Source organism: Culex quinquefasciatus, chromosome 3 (genome assembly GCF_015732765.1).
Source record: "Culex quinquefasciatus strain JHB chromosome 3, VPISU_Cqui_1.0_pri_paternal, whole genome shotgun sequence".
Taxonomy (NCBI): Eukaryota; Metazoa; Arthropoda; class Insecta; order Diptera; family Culicidae; genus Culex; species Culex quinquefasciatus.
Genome location: NC_051863.1, coordinates 45691820 through 45709721, shown reverse-complemented (window position 1 = coordinate 45709721; position 17902 = coordinate 45691820). Strand labels below are relative to the sequence as shown.

The 17902-nt window shown below is 36.1% G+C and overlaps 1 protein-coding gene across 1 annotated transcript in view; it reads left to right on the top strand.

Moving 5' to 3' along the window:
* Positions 1 to 17902, top strand: part of LOC6049617 — a 147762-nt gene that overhangs the window by 41135 nt on the left and 88725 nt on the right. The window contains 1 exon segment of the mRNA XM_038259661.1: positions 12622 to 13631. Within this exon segment, the coding sequence (XP_038115589.1) occupies positions 13453 to 13631 (179 nt within the window). The 5' untranslated portion in view covers positions 12622 to 13452.

Genomic DNA, 17902 nt, shown 5'->3' with positions numbered 1-17902 from the left:
TAACCAACAGGGCCACAAGGATGACCTATGTAAGATGATTTTTCTCAATTTATGTGCAAAATAAACTACTAAAGTTGGGATCCTTAAGAACACATCTGTCCGATAACTTCATTTAAAGTTGTACTTTTATCACATCTAATCTAATCTAATCTAATCTAACACAAACGCAGCCAGTCCGATGAAAGCATGCTGGAAAGTCTTGTGATTAGATTACGCCCCAAGCACTTTTCTTGTCAATATTAATAATTGCAATACATCCGAGATCACCCGAAAATGTAATACAAAAATTAAAGCGGCCAGCCCTACTGCGTTGTGTTTACCGCAGAGAGGATTCTGTGAACGGATCACATTCCACAGAATCTACAGGGGAGGAAGGATGCGTGGACATACCGTACCAAACGCTCCGGATCAGTTAGGTGTGGTGTATTAGTGTTAATTTGGCAGATAATTATATTTTACGGGGAAGTGGAATTGGGCAAAATGGGATTAAGGAATGGGAAAGTGAGGAAGGGGTAGGAGGGCTATTGAATTTATAGTATAATAATATAAGGGAATATAATCATTTAGCAAATAATGATGGAATGCTCTCACCAAGAATCAGCAAATCTTAAAATCTTCGAAAGACACAGCCAGATTGTGTCCCAACCTGCAGCTCCTAAGTTCTTAGGAGCCGCCAATCCGGCCGCATCAAATCAGCCAAGTTTTCCTCGTCATCTGCGCGATTGAGGCTCTAACCCAGGTCAGCGACGTCTTCCCGGACATGCAGCAACGCAACGCGAATCCTGGATATCTCCACCATCTCCACCTTGTCCACTGCCACTCACAAGTTCGTCTCAAAAGTTGTACTTTTATCACATGAAACATTTAACTGAAGAGCTGTGTATTTTGACTTTTACTACGGTAAATCAAAATTTATGTTATGAAAAAAAAATATAATTAAAAAAAATTGTTTTTACTGTGCGCATTTTCACTTTGTCACTTTTTCAGTCTAAATCGAGGTAAAATTTCATCTTAAAAGCTGTTATATTCAACCTTCTAAAATTACACCTTCCAAATTTACACAATTTTTTCTTGTGTGGAGATTTTCAGAAAAGTGAAAATTTGACCATTTTCCGGGCGAATTTAACCGGATTTTTTCTGTGGGGTTGTTAAGCATGCCAAACTGAACCAAAAAACGCGTTCAGTTGAATATATTTTTTTTGAAAAAATATTTGTGTTCTTAAAGCGTATTTCGGTTCAGTTTGGCATGCTTATCAACTCTACAAAAAAAATCCGGTAAAATTTCCCTGTAAGATGGTCAATTTTTCACTTTTCTGCAAATCGCCATATAAAATCCGGATATCGTGCTAACTAACTATTTTGACAGCTGGAAAACCCGCCTTACCTTACTAATCTACATACCTTGGCCATTTGCATCCCCCTGGGTCTGAACTAGAGATCTATTTAGGGTCTATAGTCTGAACGCCACGAAAAAGCCGCGTAGAGGGATGCCGTTTTCATCAAGGGCAGTGTCTGTATAATTTTGGCAAAAAGTCTGCAGGTAGTCTGTTTTTTTTACTCATCACTTATTTTTATTAGGACCTCTTATTTGTTGCGATCACGTTAGGGGAGATCCATAAACCATGTGGACACTTTAGGGGGGTTGGAATCACTCTATAAATGGGAGAAGGCACCAACCACAAAAAGTGGATTAAGTAACGTTTTTTTCGATTTTGCATTTTCGTATTTTTTTAATTTGGATGAAAATTTGTCCATTCTCAACGTCAATAGTGGACATTTTGCATCATTCGTTTTTTCCTATTATATACGAAATTTTGTATCCTCAGAAGAATTTTAGACATTTCAGAAAATAATAGTTAAATGGAAAAAAATGATTGTTGATCTTGTCTTCCTTCCGGATCGAATGCAACAAGAATCATCTTAATCGATTGAGTTTTTGCCGAGATACAGTCGGTTGAAGTTGCTTTTCCAACTTTTTTGGCCTCCTTGGTGCTTTGCGTAAGTTTTGACCCCGTTAGCCCTACAGGTGTTAAATAAGACTTTTCACATTAGAATGCATGGAAAAAGTTTCATCCAATTCAACTAGTGCAGTCCAGACTCGATTATCCGAAGGCAACATTTCACTTCGAATAATCAAAATTTCGGATAATTGAATCACGAAAATATTGTTTTATAGTTGTCTTATTTTTTATTGTTGAGCATAAGTATGACCTCTTAACTACTCTAAGGTGATTCATTATTTTTATAGCCAAGATGGCTGCCAAAATGGCGGTGATGAAATATTGAAAAAAAAAGTATTTTAGAAATTAATTCGCAATCAACCATTCAAATTTGATTGTAAAATGTTTAAAAAATATGAAAAAAAATTGTTCGTGATTCGATCCCAAAGTTCCATACGAACCTTCGGATAATCGAACTTCGGATAATCGAAACTTCGGATAATTGAGACTTCGGATAATCCATTCTGGACTGTACAAAGAAAAATTACATAGAAAATTACTCAAAATATAATAACTAGTAATAATGATGATGAAACATCAGTTGTTCTGATTTAACAAATCAACAAAGTATTACAAAGTTTCTCGGATAATGCTTGCTTCTGATACAAACAATCGAACCTCACATCACCTCTGTTAAAATACCCAAGTAGCACACTTTGTTCGCCAAAAGATTTCCGAACTTGTTGTTGAACTCATTTACTATGTTTTCCTAACGTCCCAGAGAACTCTTGAACGCTGGAAAAAGCGCACGTTTTTCTGTTGTTGAACATCTCTTAACCCGTTAGAAATGTGCGTGGTTTAATAAAGTTTTACCAGCGCACGTCCTACTTGCATAGAGAACGTTTGTTGAACATGTCATAAGAACTCTTGACTATAAGATTCTGAACCGGGTTGGATAACGTCGTTAGAACCGTTTAGCAACATTCTGCCTTAAAGATTCAGGAGGGAGTTAGGCAAACGTTTTTATAACCGTTCAAGAACATATCGTGGCAGGCAAAATGTTTAACAGGCTTTTCATAAAATATGTTCAAGACGTTCGCTCAAAAGTTATTTTTTCTTCATTTAATCCTTTATTTGTGAGAAATGTCGCTTCACGATATTTAACTACCAGTTTTTTTGTAATTTATTAGTTTGGACAGGGATACGCCATTTATGAATGATGGTTAATAAAAAATTATCAACCATAAAAAATCATTCAATTTCTTCATTATGCCTTTAGGATTTTTTTTCAATTATGTTTGAGTGCTAATTAACATCGCTTGCTACTACTACTACTCTACTACTGCTGCTGGTTCCCGGTGCTGAATTTTCAGTTTTCCATTTTGATGAAGAATGCTCAGGGCAAGTATCGAACTCAAGATCACTCCAAATGTCAAGTCCGGGCGCGCGTCTGCTTTTTTCCACGAGAGGTTATGTTGGATGAGCAGGCCTAAACGTCAATAAGAAGTCTACGGGCATCTAGGTTTTACCAAGTTCATTAACAGTTTGCCAAAACTTCTTTCGAACATAAGCTGTTTCTATTTTTAGAACTATCCTTGCTTGTTTCGTCAACATGTCCATGCTCGGTGTTTAGAACACGAACGCGAACTTCACATAAACAACGAGTTTACGAGAAATCCCAGCCGAAGCCAAAGGTCGAATCTACTATGTTATAACGTTTAGCAAACTGAAATGAAATCATCATGTCTGCAAATGTCATTTTGCTTTTCGAGTTCTACAAGCATGTTCCATTTGAGTCAGAATAAACTTCGAAATGAACTATTCGTAATCTGTTGCTAGATTTGGCATATGTGTTACACAACCATGTTGAACAATGGTTTTTTGGTCAAAATGTGAACAATTGACCATATTTTTTGACACTTGTTCAATAATTAACGAATAAAAACACTTATGCAGCAATTGTTGAACAACAAAATAAATAGCGATGTTTTTCTTGCTACATGAGTCAAGCAACGCTAAAAAACGTTAATAAAATGTAAATATAAAATTCTTCTTCTTCTGCTGCTTACTTGTGGTTGCCCTTTCGTAACAACTCGGCGGCCAGTAGGTTAACGATATACGGCACTTATTCAACATTTTTCCAAAAAAAAACAAAGAAGGTATTCCCATATGACCCATCCCCGTCAGCAAAGTGGTATCATTTGTTAGACGCATTTTTCTTTTAGAGAGGTGCTCCTAGATAAATTGAGTGACCAAGTGGAGTTTACTGCGCACAAATTTAAACAAGTAATAAAATTTGAAATAATCACACCACAAAGTCCGCGCGTCAGCGCTCAAATTGTGTAACTTGCGGCCGATGTGCCTCCTCGGCTAACGTTCCTCCATTAATAAGTAATGAGGAAACTGAATTTAATTTGACTTTTTGCTGCTGCTGCTGCTTCTGCCTTGGTAGACCCTTTCCGCGGTAAACTCCGTTGGAATTCCACTGGTAACCTACTGAACCAGAGTCGGTGCGGGATTGATGGGCAAACGAACGAACGGGCTCCGCAGAGGTAGGAGCTGCAACAACCACAAGAACTTGCGAAGAAGTTGCTTCATGGGCCGTTTACGATAATCGTTACGAGGCCGTAATGGGAAGCTCGACTTGGAGGTACGGCTGGTGTTGATGAAGATCGAGCCCACAACGCTACTGGGCGATTCTTGAGTTGGTCTCGCTGCAAGAACCGATCCGATACCAAAAAGGGAAACCGCTTCCAAGATACGGTGTGATAATTACGGTGCAAATCGAATCGAGACGGGCCGGGTTAGTGTGAAATATAGGGCAATCTGGAATTGGTTCTACCTCGTTGCTATTAGAACTTGTTATTGGGTTGAGGTTTTGTGTTATTTTATATACCTCGATTCTTCTGACTCCCAAACGATTACAAAGTTTGTGAAAACTTGCAGACTATGGTTCCGACCTAAAATTAATGATGCTCGATTATTTTTATTTCTATTGTTGAACAAAGGTTAAAAATGAAGCACGTAAAACTCGCCACTAAAACTGCGATTAGCAGGTGCAAATCGCCAACCATCAACGAATGGACGCCTCCGAATTGAGCAGCAGACACCATGAGCAGAAGAAATATTGATGATGAATTTTTAAAATGTAGGTTAGCTCTCAGCCCAACGCCATTAAGAGGAGCGCCATCGTGAGTCAGTTGACCAGCCGAACATAAATCAGTCAGTGACTTGCTCACCCCGTAGTTAGTATTCGATTCCGTTAGTAGAGCTGATGTGATGTTCACCTTAAGCTGCCCTCCCAAGATTGGCTGAGAGCAACGAAAGTGGTTGCCAATGAGTTATTATCTTGTTTTTTGGCATAATAATGAGACGCTGTAAAAGATTACCAACCTAACCTCACTTTCAATTTGTTGAATGAAACTAAAACATAGTGTTTATCACTTGTCTAGCACGGCCAAACATCGACAAAGCATGATAGGTTGAGCATTGAGTTATGACGAGGGAGGTTTAACTTCACCCGTTTGCCAATGAATAGAGTGAGCAGCTGATGGTAATTTTTGTGCAGCATGTTATAAACAAATTGCTATATTATCATAAAAAGTTTCTACCAAACATCAATTTTCTTTAAATCAAAGTTTATAGTTATGGATTTATGAATATTATTGCTAAATCTAAAATCTTCGCAAAAATAGCTACACCTTTCAAGAAAAATATCCTGCTCGATCCCCGAATGTTAACAGCAACACTGGCCTGAGCAGAATAGACTGTTATTTACTTATCGAAATTTTTATAGTTTGTGAATGATTTGAATGCTAATCGTGAAAACAAAAATCATACAATACTGAATGCTATGCTGAAAACACGCTTTCAGTATGAAATAAATTAGAAAATCAAACGATGCGCTGTGTGAGAATTCATTGAAGTTTTGACTATCTATTTCTGCATTTTAAGAAGCCAGGCGCAAAAAAAAATTTAAAGCATTTTTTTTATAAAATCAACTGCTGCCAGAGGTATTGGAAAGCACCACATTATGACATCCCAACAAGGAAAATAGAAGTAAAGTGCTTTCAGAAGCGAAAAACCAGTTTCGCATCGAACTTGAACGTCACTGTTGATGGGTTTTTTTTTGCAACTTGTTGATGGTTTACCTTCGTTCGATTATGGTGCCAATCTGTCGATCAGTTATTTTCTTTTCGTAACTTAAGGAATGTATTGCAATAACACCAGCACACAGTGGTCGAGATTGCAAAATTAAAAAAAAAAATTCAAATATACTAAGAATCTTCTTCTGCCTCTAAATCTGAATATATTTTTGAATTTAAAACTATTGTTGCCTAAAGAATAAGAAAATGCAACACGTTTTCCAACTGGAAGTAATTTTCATTGAGAATAACATGACACTTTAGAAAAAAACCTATTTAACAATATTTTCATAATCATAGTCACCCGGGTTATCAATCGCAATCTATTTTACGGTACTTCTAAAATTATGTAAACACATTTTCCGAAATAAAATTACAGTTTTTTTCTGGCACATAATCCTTTAATTTTTTATTCACTTTGCAGATAACCAAAAACATGACCAAAATTGAAATTTTTACATCCCAAATAATTATTCAAAGCTTCAGTCTTCTGCAAAGTTGACTGAACTTTCTGTTTTCTTTTAAAAACATATAACTGAGGTTTACAGGCAAACAAAATGAAAAATTGAGATTTTTTGCAAAATCGTAACTTTTTCGCAAAAAAAAAAGTTAAATTACGATAACTCGCAAAGCAAACTTACATTGAGCAAATTAACTTTGCAGGGTAAATTTTCAATTTAAAAAAAAGTTCTTAATGTAAAAAAACCTCCTGGGTATGGCAAATTAAAAAGATCTATTTAAAGGCACGGGGTCTTCTTCAGGAGGGTAGTATTTTTTTAGAAATAGCAAGAAAACTGTCATGTACATATGAAAGTGTGGAACATCCCCATTCATTTGCAGGGCGAACGAAAATCTTTGGTCGGGAAAAATTAAAGTTATCCTTATTTGAAGTTTTTGAACTTTTTTCCTATGAGGCGAAATTTCGTCTATTTAAATTTAGGATTATCATAAGTCTACATGGACATGATTAATCATTCAGATCATATAATTTCTTATTGGAAATGATCCAAGGAACATTTTTCCTGAAGCATGCAAAGTGATTGAAAATAAGGGAAAAAAGTTATAAAGGTTTTATTGGAAATTTGGGAGATTTTCAGATAAAATAGAACACTCTTCCCAACAACCGCAATGTTTTTGATATTGAAATAATTATTTTGATGAATTCGCTTTGGAAAATGTTTCTGGGCCGATTGGGTATACAAATTACTACAGAAAAGTGTAACTGGTTAGGTTTATGCTAAACTGTAAGTCACTTTTATTAAATTTGAATTTCAACCGAATCATCATATTTTTTTTTGTGTTTTGGTTTTAAAATGTACCGTTTTCATTAGATTTTCACATTTGTATTAGTCTAATTAAAACTCACAGGAGATCTCGTACTTATTTTGAGGTCAGGTGAAAATATTGTAATTGAAAAGATCAATTATTTGTGATTTTTTTTTTTGGCAAAACAATTTATTTGTTGTGTTTTTCATTGTTTCAAATTTGGATGCCAGACTTGTTTAGTATGTTAAGCTCCATTATTTGAGATTAAATTTTTAGTTTTACATACATTTAAACTTTTTACTGATTTTAAAGCAATAGTTATGTTATTACTAATAATTGCAAGTTCAACTCTATAGTTTCAACACAAATAATAAGGCCCAAATGGATGTACAAATTAACAAAAGGCATAGAAATAGAAACCCTGTGATTGTATTTAAACTGCAGATCTCAATTAGATAAGAAATATCATGTGCACCATGTACTCACAAAAAAGAAAATATAATGTAAACGGTACATAACCAAAACACAAAAAAAAAGATGATTCGGTTGAAATCCAAAATTCATAAAGTGACTTACAATTGAGCATAAACCTAACCAATTACACTTTTCTGTAGTGATTTATATACTCAATGGGCCCAGAAACATTTCTCAAAAAAGAATTCATCGAAATAATGATCTGAATATGTAAAACATTGCGGTTTTTGGGAAAGGGGTGTGCAATTTTATCTGAAAATATCCCAAATTTCTAAAAAAAACCTTTATGACCGATTCTTAGCACTTGTTTACCAAGCAGTAATTTTTTCAAGTCGAACTTTGGATGGTTCTGATAATTTTCCAAGTTTTCCCACTATTTGAACCACACAAAAAACATATTTCCACACCAAAGTTCCTACTCTGAACTTATATGTGAGCAGATGTTGTAAAATGTATAAACGCTGGGAATTTTTAATTTTCCCAACTGTTTTCAATAATAGCTCAAATTAATGGAAGGAATGCAGATATTTAATCAATCTAAACGGTATTTTATAGTAAAATGACTCTTTTATAAGCCCTCTTATTGACAGAAGCAGATTCTGTAGGTATAAAATTATACAGGACATTTGAAAAGGGGGTATATGGAAACGTTGTCCCGTCACGAAAAATGACAATAGTTTAATTTGCAATAGTTCGTGAAATCGGTTTTGCATCATATTTTGGATTCTCTTCGTACTCAAAAAACCCTTTAAAATGCTTATTAAAAATCGAAAATTGGCCAAAAGGATCCAGAGTTACGGCTGACGCAAGTTTGGGTTGTCCCGTCACGCCAATTTTTTGGTCAAGGCACGAATTCAAAAAAAAGATGCTCATTTCTCGTGTCTAGAAGCAAATCGTGTAACAGGCCAGTTTTTGATCGATCTAGACTAAATCGACCCTCCAGAATCCAAATTTGCCTGTTGATTTTCCTGAGTCTCAAAGGGAAGCGAGATATTCAAGATGGCGTCTAATATGGCGTCAGAATGGAAAAAACACCATAAAAGGATTTTTAAGTTCAATCAACTAGTCAAATTTAACTAATCTGGGGTCGCTGAACTCGAATATGAGCCATATAATACTCCAAAGTACTCAGAGAATGTGCAATCTAAGATGGCGGCCAAGATGGCGAACCTAGAATATTGGAAATTTTTATACAGAAATGTAACAGGCAGTCAACAGGTCAAATTTAATTAATTTGGGAATGCTGAACTCGAATATAATCCTTAGAATATTCTTAAGTCCTTAGAACAGTCTGTGCTGCATAATGCCAAATACGGTGACAACCAAATAAATAAGTACTCAGGGAATGCAATTCAATTTTCTAGCTTCGCCATCTTGGATTGCACATTCCCTGAGTACTTTGGAGTATTATATGGCTCATATTCGAGTTCAGCGACTCCAAGTTAGTTAAATTTGACTCGTTGATTTCCTGTTACAACCCCGAACAAAAAAAAAATCAAATTTTCTGGCTTCACCATATTGGCCGCCATCTTGGATTGCACATTCCCTGAGTACTTTAAAGTCTTCTATGGCACATATTCAAGTTCAGCGACCCCAAATTAGTTGAATTTGACCCATTGATTGCCTGTTACACATCTGAAAAAAAATCAAATTTTCTAGTTTCGCCATATTTGCCGCCATCTTGGATTGCACATCCCTGAGTATTTTGGAATATTCTAGAGCTCATATTCGAGTTCAGCAACCCTTTGTTAAACTAGAGCTGTTCATTGCCAGTTACATTTCTTTATAAAATATCGAATATTCTAGCACCGCCATATTGGCCGTCATTTTGGATTGCACATTCCCTGAATACTTTGGAGTATTCTAGGAGTCATATTCGAGCTCAGCGACCCCAAATTAGTTAAAGTTGATTAGTCAGTAGAGATTTTCACAATTGCTTCATTTCATGACGGGACAACGCGAGCAAAACCCTCTTTTGCAAAATATCTGCGTTGTCCCGTCACGAAAAGAAGTACCTGTCAAATCAACAAAATTTGACGAAATTGGGTGATCCAGTAAGCAAAATCTTCGTTTTTAATTTTAGAAACAACTGTAAAAAAGGGTTTTTCCAAAAACTTACTAGGAGAGCAGAGTTCTTCACTTTTGTGTATGAAAATCAAAATGATCCAATTGTACGATGTTGTCCCGTCACGCTACATTTGTAACTCTCTTGACTCAAACTTTGTGTTTTTTAATGTTTGCTGGAGTGAATCTTATTGGGAATTTAATGTACTTTCCAAATTTGTATAAATATTGGTACCTTTTCTCACAGATTTTGAAGTTATCAGCAAAAAACTGAAAACATATGCGTACAAACGTTGTCCCGTCACGAAAGAATCGGTCTTATAACTTTTTTCCCTTATTTTCAATCATTTTGCGTGCTTCAGGAAAAATGTTCCCTGCATTATTTCCCATTAGAAATGAATGATAAATCATGTCCATGTAGCCTTATAACAATACTAATTTGAAATAGACAAAATTTCGTCCCATAGGAAAAAAGTTCAAAAACTTTAAATGAGAATAACTTTAATTTTTCCCGATCAAAGATTTTCGTACGCTCTGGGATGTTCCCCACTTTCATATGTATATGACAGTTTACTTGCTATTTCTCAAAAAAATACTATCCTCCCTTAAAAAGACCCCGTGAAGGCCCATGAATTAAAATGTTTCATGTTTTTTTTATTTGAGGCGTTGGAAATGGTAAAGGGTTCCAAACTAATTTTAGATTTTATTTATTAATTAATTTATTTATTTTTGAATCAATCAAAAATACATTTTTGTTTTTAATTTTGAGTACGGACTCGAGATCAGGCACTAAAATTGCCAAAGTTTCACGAAAATCGAAAATTGAGAAGAGTTATATTGTTTGGAAGAATCTTAAAGTAAGAATCCATTGTAATTTAAGAAATTTTGCTAAAACCAACTCTTTGGCATTTTAAACCCTATTTTCGGACAGCTTTCTCCTATAATCCTCTTCAGTATCATCAAACCAACTGACGCTCATGCCGTCATAACAAGTGTGTCTGTTGGTGGATCCAGTTCGCTGACTTTTATCATTCCATTTTCAGTGTGGCGGGCATCAACCACTTACACTAGTTCACAAACTTTATGCAGGTTGGAAATCTCTTGACCTTTGAACACATTTTTTAATTCATGATAATATTTAATTCAATCATCACACGATGAAAATATACAAATAAATAAAAACACGGTTTGTTTAGTTGACCATTCTGTGCATTGTTCTGAAGTTTGGTTAAATTTGGTTGCTGGAGTCCAGAGTTATAATTACAAATGTTTACGGTAGTCGAGCTTGTACTAGTATCAAACGCGTTCTGACATGAAATTCATTTGGCCAAATGTCGCACTTTCATCAATTTTCAGGCTGTGTGAAAATAGCAAGACAAGATTGAGGATCTTTCATATGAAAAGTGAAAAAAACGTACGGAGTTCTTTCGATTTTTATTGAATATCTCAGGATTAAAATCGAATTTTGGGGATCTGTGATGGTCAAAAGGTGAGGTATTGTGAGCTGCACGAAATGGCATACTTAACTCAATTTGGCTCAAAATCGACTAGTTTGCACGACAGCGACGAAATGTTGACTTTGTTTTTTATCTTCTTCGAAATATTTTGTACCCCAGTGTCATAGACGTTACCGACGACTGGTTTACGAGATACCATGTAATGCAGCGATGACCATTCCCGGCCCGATATCAAAAACGAACTCCCGTTTTCGACATTGACTGCATAAGACTCGCTCCAGAGAGAGAGAGAGAGAGAGATATGAAGTGAGGGAGAGAGTGAGTGTGATACGGGTACCGTTTTGACCCATTTTTTCCCAGTGAGATATTATACCGATTGGGTTTGTGGATCCAAACGTGATTGTGGAAGATGACCAGCCAGCACACCTGTGTAAATATTACTGGTGAGTGAGAGAGTAAGAGTCGGAAAGAGAGTGCGACTGGGGAGAGGATTAAATTTCCAAGTGATGAAAACATAATCAGTCTGATTGCAGTTGAAAACGAGGAGAAAGATTGAAAAAAGCAATTTAACTCATGCCTTTCAGTTGATGGTTCCTCGGTAAAGAGATTGTGGAAACAAGCAAGTGTTAAAAACATGATAATAATTAACAATTACAACGTACAGCTTTGACTGATAACACCTCAACATAACAATCAAAATTGCACCCCAATTAACAGCATTTAAATGTCTTCCGGGAGGCAGACGGAAGAAATGTTCGTCGTAAAAAGCTTAATCCCAAGATTTATGGAATTGTAGGTAGAAATTTGGTAAAAATAACCCATTTTGCTTTGCGAACTGGCATTTAGCAGTTAATGATATTAACTAAGTGAATAAGTCTTCGAATTGTTTTCAATTGATTTCAACCATTTTTTTGTTAATTTTAAGTGATTTACAAATGTAAAGTAAATCGAATTGATAAACGTTGTTTCAATGAAATATGCAACGTATTTAAAATCCTGAATTTGTTTTGGGCTTTGAGCGATGGTAACAAAATCATGTAAAAGGTTTCAAATGTTTAAAAGGTGTTCCTTTTTAAAGACTTAGTCATGTTCCAGTTCCATTTAAACAAAATTCGATGCCAAATTTCTAAAAAGTGCCAAAAAAAACCAAACAAAACTCAATCGCAAAAACATCGCGTTCACCTACTAGTCAAATTGTTTTCGTGCCATCAAAATACACCAGTTTAATTAAATTTCCTATTTTTCACTTCTCTCTTTTCTTCCCCACTTTTCCAGCATTCAAAGCACCACCAACATTGAACTTGAATTAATCCGGCGGCGGCCATCCGAACCGATCGAAGAGCTCTCTTTCCACTCCCCATTAATGATCCGGTAATTTGATTGTTTTCATCTCACTCACTACGCTAATCGAACTTGCATCACACGGCTGCTGATATTACCTGGATCTTCAGCAGCACACCTTTCGGCCACGATTTGACCTCGCAAACGTGAAAACATCGTCCGAAAATACGAAAATAAAAGGAGCAAATTAGCACGATACACGCAGGCTGGAAAAACTTGCCGATTTTCCTAGCCCACCGGCGCCAGATGCCGGGCGGGAAATCGAGCAAAACCTAATGGGAACAACCGCCGGAAGAGTGAGGGGAATCTTCGGCTGCTGGTGAACCGTTAAATTGCGAGCCAATTTGCCGGATTGGTTCGATTCGATAGCAACTCGATCGGAAAACAAACCAACCCGTGAGATTCAATCGCGCGCGTGAATTGATTTGGGAGTGTGCGAGTGTTTGTGTTTCGTGTGATGTTTTTACTGGCCCGGAAAAAATATGTGTGAACGTGACCCAATTACGACCGTGGCCGCGCCCCCCTCGGCCACATTCCAGGCTGTTTGCTCAGGAAATTGACCATCCCAAAAATCTACAGCGAAAAATGAATCACCTTGCCCACCACAAGTGAAAACAGTGCCAAGTGACTTGAACGCCATGCCGTGCGCCGCAAGTGACGAACCCGAAAATGTGAGGTGCTGCTGGGGGCAAAATCGCGTGTGACAATTACCAGAATCAACCAAAGGAAAACAACATAAGAGTGTGTCAAAGTGTGACAAAGAGCATGGTGACGTACAACATGGACGGGCACCACCATCCGCAGCGCATGAGCCGACCGCGGCGCGGTTCCAGCGTGTCGTCCGGCTTCCGGTTGCTGGACGCGGACCAGCTGGACGCGATGTCCAGCGTGAGCCGCAACTCGATCTGCAAGCTGCGCATCGACGCCATGTTTGACGATACGAGGTGAGTGCGCAGGGAGGTGGAATAATAAATTAAATTTTGAAGTTTCAGGGATGTGCGTTGTTGTTGTTGGTGGAAGGGTGTCTCTTTGGGTTGACAAACGCATAGCTGGTTCGGGAAAGGTACTTCGTTTTCAATGCCAATGAATTGTCTTTAAAAAACTAGACAAAATATCACCTGAAAAAGGAAGAATAATTTTATTGATTTCAGCCTTTTCTTGTTACTACTGTTCGAACTACAGTCGAATCTCTGGTTGTCAATATCCAAGGGACCGTCGAGGAAGAGAAGCATCAGTTTACAGAACGCTGCAAAATGAATACTCGATTGAAATTTGTTTTTTCTTGCTAACCAGCTATGGGAGAGAATCATGGCAACGTCCAGCAAACAAAAACAAAGAAATGTCAAACTCCCTTCAAAGCTTCGTTTCTCAAAGAAAAATGTCTACGCAAGCCATGAGAAAGTGAAATTATTGACAACCGAAATAGATATTTAAAGCAAATTGAATCCAAGGGGCCGTCGAGGAAGAGATCCTTCAATCAAGAGAGAATATCGAGGAATAAAGACAATCGAAGTATGCAGTTTGAAGGGACTGAAGAATTCATCGGTACATGGAGCAATATTGATATCGAGAAGATTGACAGCCAGAGAGTCGACTGTATATCGTTGTATTTCTGTTTGATAGACGTTTGCCGATTTTGGGCAAAATCATTTAAAAATCAAAACAATCAGTAGTAATATTTGCGCTATTCAAACAACATATCTAGATGTTTCCCGCATCAAACTCACAAAAGACGGCGAAACAGGGTCCATTTTGTCTCATTTAGCAGAAACATTTAGCTGTTCTGCATTTTTTTCTCAAAAAGTTGACCGACTTGCGATTTATTGCTCTTAATTTTAACGTAAAAGCAGGAAAAAAGTGTTATTTTTTAAATAATTTAGAATCGGTAGGTTTTTTTTAAGGTTGAAAAACGTCAAAGTTCAAAACCTTAAAAATTCAAATTCCACAATCAAAAAATTCAAAGAAATCATATTTTGAATTTATGATTTCTTCGAATTTTTTGAATAAGTAAAATTTAAAAATGTGGTTAATCAAAAATGTTGATGTCCAAATGCCAAATGTAAAAAAATCGAAACAGATCGTAATCTATTATCCGAAGACCTCGTTCAAATTTCGAAACTCTAAATCCTCTAAATTTGAATTTCGAACCTAATATATGACTCCAAAAATGGTTTTTTAATGATTCAAGATAGTGGCATTTTAGAATTTAAGAATTTAAGAATACCGTCAGTGGGGGTAAGACTGGGTCAAAGTGATTTTTTACGCATTTTACCATTTCTCAGGTTCTTTTCGAAAAACGAAACTATTGGCACTACACCCCCCGGGGCATGGCCTTCCTCTAACGTGGGATTTCTGCTCCAGCGCCTCTGACGAGACAGGAGAAACCGGGACCGACGTTTTACTTCACCATCCGATAGAAGCTCAGTGGATAAGGCGGGAATCGAACCCGCGTCTCATAGCATCATCGGGATCGGCAGCCGAAGCCGCTACCCCTGCGCCAGGTTCTTTTCAATGAAACTAAATTCTGTTAGAAGGGTTGTGTAGGGGACATCCTAAGATGACTAAGCTGAAAAAATCTCGTTTCTAGAACAAATCCTGTCATTTTAGCATCTATCTAAAGTTGTGACACGTTTTGGCCAAAAATTACCTCTCGAAAAATCAACTTTTTAATAATTTTGTTGGATTTGCTTGAAAAGTACCTAAATGTTTGAAAATTTCTATTCAAACATTGTAGCATGTCAATACGATCCCCTCAAACAAGAAATACTGTTGGATGACATGTATTTACCATATCTTTGTATTTAAGCATCATTTTAGTTTCAATTGACCCAATGTAACCGCTTCTAAGGGATTAGATTAGGTAAATCATCAAACGATTGGCATTTAAGGTAGATTTCAACAAATTCTACCACATTTTGGGAAAATGTTAGTAAACTATCTAAGAACAATTGTACCTGTTATTCAAATTGTTTTTGATATTAAGAAATTAAGAAAAGTGTATCGTTTTTTGTCCCATAGCTATGCATAGTCACCCCCACTGACGGTGTAAGAATATAAGAATTCAAGAACAATTCCTCACAGAAAAATGTGGTGTAGAGTATACCGAAAGTCTGGAATTTTAGTGAAATTTTCTTTTTTTTTGTTTAACTTTTGTTTCAGCAAAATTGTTATGTTCATCAATTATATGATCAATTATATTTATTATTTCAAGAGTTTTTTTGAAAAGTTTTAATAAGAAATTGTCTTCCATATGTTTATAAAACCTTTTTTTTTTAATAGTTATAGGGGTAATTCTCCGCCAACTTACACAGCAGTTGCCCCGACCCCTCTTCGATTTGCGTGAAACTTTGTCTTAAGGGGTAACTTTTGTCCCTGATCATGAATCCGAGGTCCGTTTTTTGACATCTCGTGACGGAAGGGCGGTACGACCCCTTCCATTTTTGAAAATGCAAAAAGAGGGGTTTTTCAATCATTTTCAACTTGAAACGGTGATGAGATAGATTTGGTGTCAAAGGGACTTTTATGTTAAATTAGACGCCCGATTTGATGGCGTACTCAGAATTCCGAAAAAACGTATTTTTCATCAAAAAAACACTAAAAACGTTTTGAAAATTCTCCCATTTTCCGCTACTCGATTGTAAAAATGTTTGGAACATGTAATTTTATGGGGAATTCAATGTACTTTTCGAATCTACATTGACCCAGAAGGGTCATTTTTTCATTTAGAACAAAATTTTTCATTTTAAAATTTCGTGTTTTTTTAACTTTGCAGGGTTATTTTTAGAGTGTAACAATGTTCTACAAACTTGTAGAGCAGACAATCATAAAAATTTGAATATATAGACAATTAAAATACAAGCCAATTAAATTGACCTATTATTTAAATATTTAGTCTGTTCAAAAACAATCGAAGATCTTAAATGAATCCTTAAACAAATATTTTTTTTGAAATTGATTAACTGAATATCAAGCCGCCATAATGCAAAATTCAATCAGCTCCAGCGTTAGAGAAGCGTTGAGCAACGACCCTGTGGCAGAACAACTAATGCTCAACTTCCTCAAAGATGCGGACCTAATACCATAACAAATAACCTTTATCAGGTTAAAATATTAACTCTAAAAAAATAAATTCGCTATATCATTACATTAATGAAATAAGCCGGAAATCGTTTACATAAAAAATCGTTCTCAATAAAACCAGACATTGAAAAAAAACTACCCCAAAATCAATCAGTTCAAAATACATAAACGTCCCTGAGCAATTTTCTACGTTTAGTTGCTGAGATAGTGCCATGCAAGAGATTTAAAACAATAAAATTGATGTTTTCTAAGTCTGACCCAAATAACCCACCATTTTCTTAAGTCGATATCTCTATAACTAATGGTCCGATTTTCAATGTTAAAATATGAAACATTCGTGAAATTTTCCGATCAAGAACTAACATTTCAAAAGGGCCAAACATTGAATATTACGCCCTTTTGGAACGTATTTTTCACTTCAGCAGCAAAAAATAAGTCAGGATTGAACTTGAACATAGCCTTCTACTTTGTTTATGTTTACAGCTGCAGTGCAGTTGTATTAATGAGGAACAGCGGGGAGCATTCGAAAATCACGTTACGCACCCATACCTACAACTTTGCCGAAGACACCAAATCGATCACAAAAATCCTTCAAAAGATACGGATTTTTGAATTTTCATACATCGTTTTTGTATGGACAGCTGCCAAATTTGTATGGAATATTATATGGACAAACTAATGATGCAAAATGGGTTCTTTGGACATACCGAAGGCACCAAAAAGTTTCAGTCGAATTAAAAAATATAAAAAATAAAATGACCGAAATCTGAGAGAACTGCTCCCCTTCAAAAAGACTACTTCGATCTAGTAATAATACAATATCAAAATGAATACAACTACATTATATTAAAATGGCTAATTTCACCCAACTACCAAATTTGATGAAAGCGTGTACTCTACATCCATCACACCAACTTTGCAGAACTCAATTAGATCAAATCTGTAATGTTTGCGATCAAAAACATCGTCAAAAACATTTTTTTTCGCGAAAATTTCGCGGAGGCAGTCTTTAAAAAAAAAGCTTTCGGTCGCAGAAATTACAGATTTGTTCAAACCAAGTTCTGCAAATTGTTTGGATCATCTAGACATTCTTACAAATCCCTGGCAACAAAAATTGTCCCGATTAGTTGAGATA